The following is a 5,878-nucleotide window of genomic DNA, read 5'->3' as shown; positions in this document are numbered from 1 at the left end:
GGTTTAAGAAGTAGTGTGTGGATAGAAAGGCAAAAAGGTCAAAATGGCACATGCAGCAGGGTCTAAATCCGTGTTAAACAAGCGTATTGACCGGAAACTTGACAAACACCACCACCAGCAACCGTTGAAACTTTGATCCTTCCTGGAAACCTCTCCGCCAAAGCAACCATGGCTACCAGTTGAGTTGAGTGAAAACTTTGACTCTTATCCATGTGACCGAGTATAAACTCAACCTTCAAATACATACAATAATTGGGAATCGCCCGCAATTTTAGCTCTCTTTTCAAATTCATTTTCTCATTCTGAAACGGTGAAGTTGATTTCTCAAATGCTTTACTTTTTTATATTTAAAAAAAAAATAAAGTAGTGTTAGAAGTGTGGTTGGGGTGTTTACATTTCGTGTTTGCCTGTGTAAGATGACCGCTAAGCACAGTTGAATTTTGTTTGAAACCCAACTGTCTTTTGGTTGTATTACTATTATAAGAAGGGCTAGCTTTTCCATATAACTTGAAGCTTAAAGGAGAGGCTTTTCCATATAACTTGAAGCTTAAAAGAGAGTTAAAGGCATAGCTTTTCTTTATCCTATGATGGAGGTTCTGCTGATGAACAAGGTATACATATATTCATTGATCCTTTTTCAACTGCTTTGATTTGTTCTAGTTTTGGGCTCCTGAAAGGTTTATGATATGATTTACTAATGGATTTTTCTTTGTGTTTTTAGGCTGAGATTGGAAGAAAACTCCAGCAACATGCTGATTTAAATTCACCATCTCCTAGCCATGAAGACTTGGTGGATAGAAAAGAGGTAGATCATTGCATTAAATGCTTCTTGACCTCTCTCATGCGTACAACTGACACTTTTTTTCCTAGAAGTTTGAAAATTTCGATAATATAATTGTTGGGAAGTTGCAGTGATCCATTAATATGGATTTGAATATTAAAACAATCATATATATATATTGATTATATCATAAACCTTTATTGATGTAAATATTGATCAGGAGGACGAACTTGAATCTGCAAAAGCTGAGATGGGTGAGGTGAAGGAAGAAAATGGAAGATTGAAGAAGATGTTGGAGAAGATCCAGGAGAATTACAAGTCACTTCAATCAAGTTTCAATGAAATCCTTCAACAAGGAGCTACGAAGAAATCCCCAACTTCATTAGTTTCTTCATCCCCGGAGCTTGAACTTGTTTCACTTTCCCTTGGAAGAAGTTCTCCCATAAAAGATGACCCAGAGCTCAAACCCAGTTTAGCTCTTGGATTAGACTCTAACTCTCAATTCTCAACCCCTGGGAATAGTTCAGAAGATGGTACAGCAGAAACGTGGCCACCAAGCAAGATTAAAAAGACAACGACCAGAAATGGAGATGAAGATCAACAAAACCATGTTAAGAGAGCTAGGGTTTCTGTGAGAACTAGATGTGATGCACCAACTGTAAATACTTTGTCTCAATACTTTTTGAAAGCTTTCAACATTTTTTTTCCTTTGATTTGATCATTGAATGTTCATTTCTTGCATTACAGATGAATGATGGATGCCAATGGAGGAAATATGGGCAGAAAACTTCAAAAGGAAATCCTTGCCCCAGAGCTTACTATCGTTGCACAGTTGCACCCGGCTGTCCAGTAAGGAAACAGGTGGTTTTTTCTTATCATAAACCATTTTAAGCCTATGATATACCGTTGTGAAAGATTTGATAGAGTACTATAATTATATGATTCGAATTTTCACCCTTACCCATTAAAAGTGTTGTTCAAAGAAGATGTGTTAAAGGGCTAAAACCTGGTGATATATAATATGCAGGTGCAAAGGTGTGCTGAGGATATGTCATATTAATCACAACTTATGAAGGGAATCACAACCATCCACTTCCGTTTTCCGCTACGGCAATGGCTTCCACCACCTCGGCAGCCGCCTCAATGCTATTATCTGGTTCTTCAACATCTCAACAAGGGCTCAATTCAACAGCAACAACTACACTTTCAAATCAAGTACTCAATGGATTCAACTTCAACCTCCATGATAATTCAACAACAAGACAGTTCTACTTACCAAACTCAACCTCATCATCACCTTTGTTCCCAACAATTACTCTAGACCTCACCTCTTCCCAACCCCCTTCGTCTAATTATTTCAACAGGTTCTCTACAAACTTTCCCAGTTTCCCTTCAACAAGTCTCAACTTTTCTTCATCAGAATCCAACATATTGCCTGCAGTTTGGGGAAATGGATACTCCGGTTATGGTGCACAAGTACCCTATTATCAAACTCGGACTGGGGACTTGAGCCTTGGGAAAGAGTCCCAAAACCAGATTTCCCAGTCTTTCTCGGGAAACAATCAGTCTTTGACAGAGACCTTAACCAAGGCAATCACATCAGACCCAAGTTTCAGATCAGTAGTAGTTACTGCAATTTCATCAATGGTTTGTGGCAGTGCAAAATCTGGAGACCCAACTGATCAAAAAGCTGAGAAACTTGATCAAAATTTGATGCAGGCCATAGTTTCTCAAGATGGGAAAGATCAATCATCATGTTCAACAAGATACTTTAATGGACTGGCATCTCCAGCTTCTCAAACAGGAAGTTCATTGCTTCAGCCTTCATTTCATTTCCCCATTTTCAACAGTGCCTTTAAACCAGGTTCTGATGATAAAGAACTCAAGAATTAATTGAATGGAGAAAAATGCCGCTTTGAAATCGCTATACATATTGTTTTTGCAAATAAGAATCAATTGTGAAGAATTTTCTTAAGTGATTTAATTAGGCAATTTCATCCATTGCTCTAGGGATGTAAACTAGAGTCAAAACTGTTTGTGACATGAGATGGTGATGATCCGAAATCGATTCGAGCTCGAACTGGTGTTGACCTGAACCCGAGTTGGACCCGAAAATTTACGACCTGCACCCAACCTGAACCCGAATTCGACCTGATAATGTGACAACCGAACCCGACCTGCATCCAACCTGATATGAACCCGAATCCGAGAATAACCCGACAAATAACTGATATTATCCGATCTGTTATCAACCTGATCTATTATAAACCTGATTTGTAACTTACTCAACCTGTAAATGATCTGACCTATTATTAAACTGAAATGATATTTACCTTACTTGTAAGTTATAATTGATAAAGTTAGAAAATTATAATTTTCTAATATTACAATGTGATAATACTTCTTCACAATTTATAATGCATGATTAACTATATAATTGAATTAATGTATTTACTTTTTATACTTATAAATTGTAGCCTATAAATATATTAAAAAAATTATTAAATTAATGAGTTGGTATTATAATAAATGTAAAATAAATTAGTAATTATAATTATTATATTACTAAATTTACTTTATATATTACGATCATAATATTAAAAATTAATTATGGCTATTAAATTAATTTTATTAAATGATCCACGAATCATTTTTATGTAATTAATAACTTAAATATAATTTATCTTAAATTTTTAATTTATATATTAAACGTGATTCTAGTTATTGATAATATTAGAATATGAGATTAAAAATTTAATAACTTTATAAATATTGAAACTAATAAATGTATAAATGTACAAATTAATTTCATACAACTCAATACACTACAATTACAATTAAATAAAGTAAATAATTTATGTTGAAATTTAAGTTCTCAGATATTATAGCAAAAGTTTTGCAAGGCTGAAAACCCGATTTGCTGCCAGAAATTTCTTCATCGAGCTTTTGTTTATTCAAAATATCTAAATGTTGCCAACATAATTAAATTATGGGCATCTTTTTAGCTTTAAAAGCCAAAAATAACCCAACATAATTTAACCATGGGTAACTAATTAGATGAGAATTTACAACAGTTCAGTTCTATCAGACCAACAATAACAATTTACAAGGCAACGGTAAGCCAACAAGCATCAATTCATCATTTATACCAAAACTAATCAGCATTCAAACGATTTCTAATCAGCATTCAGACGAATTCCAATCAGCATTCAGATCAAGTCCAGTCAGCATTCATACTAATCCAATCAATGGTAAAGCCAAGGGGAATACGATGGCCAACAATGCCAAACATTTCCGACTTTACCAAACCTACAGAAGTTAAAACAATGGTAAAGCATTCATTTATATGCTTGTTGAAATTTATGAAAATTAATCAAAAAACAATAAATGTAAAAGCCGTAGCATGCTTGTTGAAATTCATGAAAATAATGAAAAAGTTGTAAATGTAAAAGTAGTTGCACCCTACAATAAATCATTTCAAGTATTAATGAAAATTATGAAATAAACACAAAAGAAATTACCATAAAAGGGAATAATCAAGAAAGAATTATTCACAAATGATTCAATGTGCTTGCTGTAAATGTAAAAGTAGTAGCACCCTACAAAAGCAAAAAAAAAAAAAAAATTTAAACACTTTAAATGAAATAAACATAAGAAAAATAAAGCAAATCAAATATTTACCTTTAAAGGGAAAATTAGTAGCTACAGTAAGATACTATTCATCCATTTCTTCTGGTTCAAAACCATACAACCAATTTCGAATTGTTACAAAATCTCAGCATTTTTAGGTAAAAGTTTGACTCTCAACTTGTTCAAAATACGACCCCATGCTAAAGGAAGATTCAAAAGAAACTGAAGTAATTGGAATAACCAATATATCTCGTCATGCGAGAAAGTACCAGATAAGAAGCATTTTATGATTTCCAATACCCAAAATGTCAAACTTAGCATCTTCATAAGCAGCTAAATTATCATCAAAATTATGAAAAGACAAATAAAATAAAATAGTTAGAATTGTGAAAATAAATAATCAAATTAAAATAATTAAGATTATAAAAAAACCGACCTGAATATATCATATTTTTAAATGTTCGACGCTGATTGGAAGAACTTGACCCACTTATCTCTAGAGATGTGTTACTTTGGACAGAAGAATAAGAACTAGAAAGTCTAGATTTTGAATTATATATATATATATATATTAACGAACTCATTATATATGACATTTACCTTTCGTTGAATCCTCTCTACATAAAAAACATTGTACAACTCCTTCAATAGTTGTAATTTATATCAAGGATCAAGCAAAATAGTAATAGACAGAATCAATGAGTGATCAGACCAATTTCTTATATAATTCAAGCATGAGTCCTGCCATTGCAGAAATGCCTTGACAAGGATCATTGAGCATCACACAACAACTTTTCAATTGCAACAACATTAGCCAAATACAAGTTAGAGGGGTACTTAGATCCAAAGAATAGAGTAGTAATTTCATAAAATAGCTCAAGAAAATCAAAAATTGTTTGACAATTTTCCACTCATATTCAATAGCATCTAATTTATTTTCCCTATTCACAAATAAATTAATGGCTAATTTTGCATCAAGTGCCCTATGAGTCATTAAGTAAGTAGAATTCCATCAAGTAGCAACATCTAGTAATAATTTACCTCAAAAAAAAAGATTCACAATCTTTAACATCTAAAGGCACAAAGTCGAGAATCAGAAGAATCAATAAACTAACAATTTTCTCGTAACTTAATAGCAAAAGAATCAATTACCTTCAAACCTTTTTGAATTTTCAAGTTCAAAATATGGCAACACATCTTACATGAAAATATTTACTATTTCATGGAAGAGGAAAAATAACATGCAAATCATCTCTAAGTCTTTTAACCATTTTATCATTTGCAGAAGCATTATCAAGAGTTATGGTAAAAGCTTTTCTTTCAAGACCCCACTCGCATATCATTTTTTTCACAAACTTAAAAATTAACTAGCATCCTGTGGTGGAGGAAAACGATGAAAATTTAGTATTTTAAACTGAAGTGTCCAATTATTATCAACATAATGTGCAGTGAGAGCAAAATAAGAAC

General features: G+C 32.8%; 1 protein-coding gene across 1 annotated transcript; it reads left to right on the top strand.

Annotated features, from left to right (window-relative positions):
- The first annotated feature begins 499 nt into the window (after positions 1 to 499).
- On the top strand, positions 500 to 2,765 carry LOC120187906 (probable WRKY transcription factor 72). The gene is given in 6 exon segments (XM_039191499.1): positions 500 to 611; positions 722 to 805; positions 1,002 to 1,439; positions 1,529 to 1,642; positions 1,809 to 1,830; positions 1,833 to 2,765. Coding segments are annotated over 6 exon segments (1,527 nt in total). The 5' UTR covers positions 500 to 584; the 3' UTR covers positions 2,675 to 2,765.
- The last annotated feature ends 3,113 nt before the right edge of the window (positions 2,766 to 5,878 follow it).

The sequence above is a fragment of the Hibiscus syriacus genome, unplaced genomic scaffold (genome assembly GCF_006381635.1).
Source record: "Hibiscus syriacus cultivar Baekdansim isolate YM2019G1 unplaced genomic scaffold, ASM638163v2 tig00113726_pilon, whole genome shotgun sequence".
In the NCBI taxonomy this organism is placed as follows: Eukaryota; Viridiplantae; Streptophyta; class Magnoliopsida; order Malvales; family Malvaceae; genus Hibiscus; species Hibiscus syriacus.
This window is presented reverse-complemented; position numbering and strand designations above follow the sequence as displayed.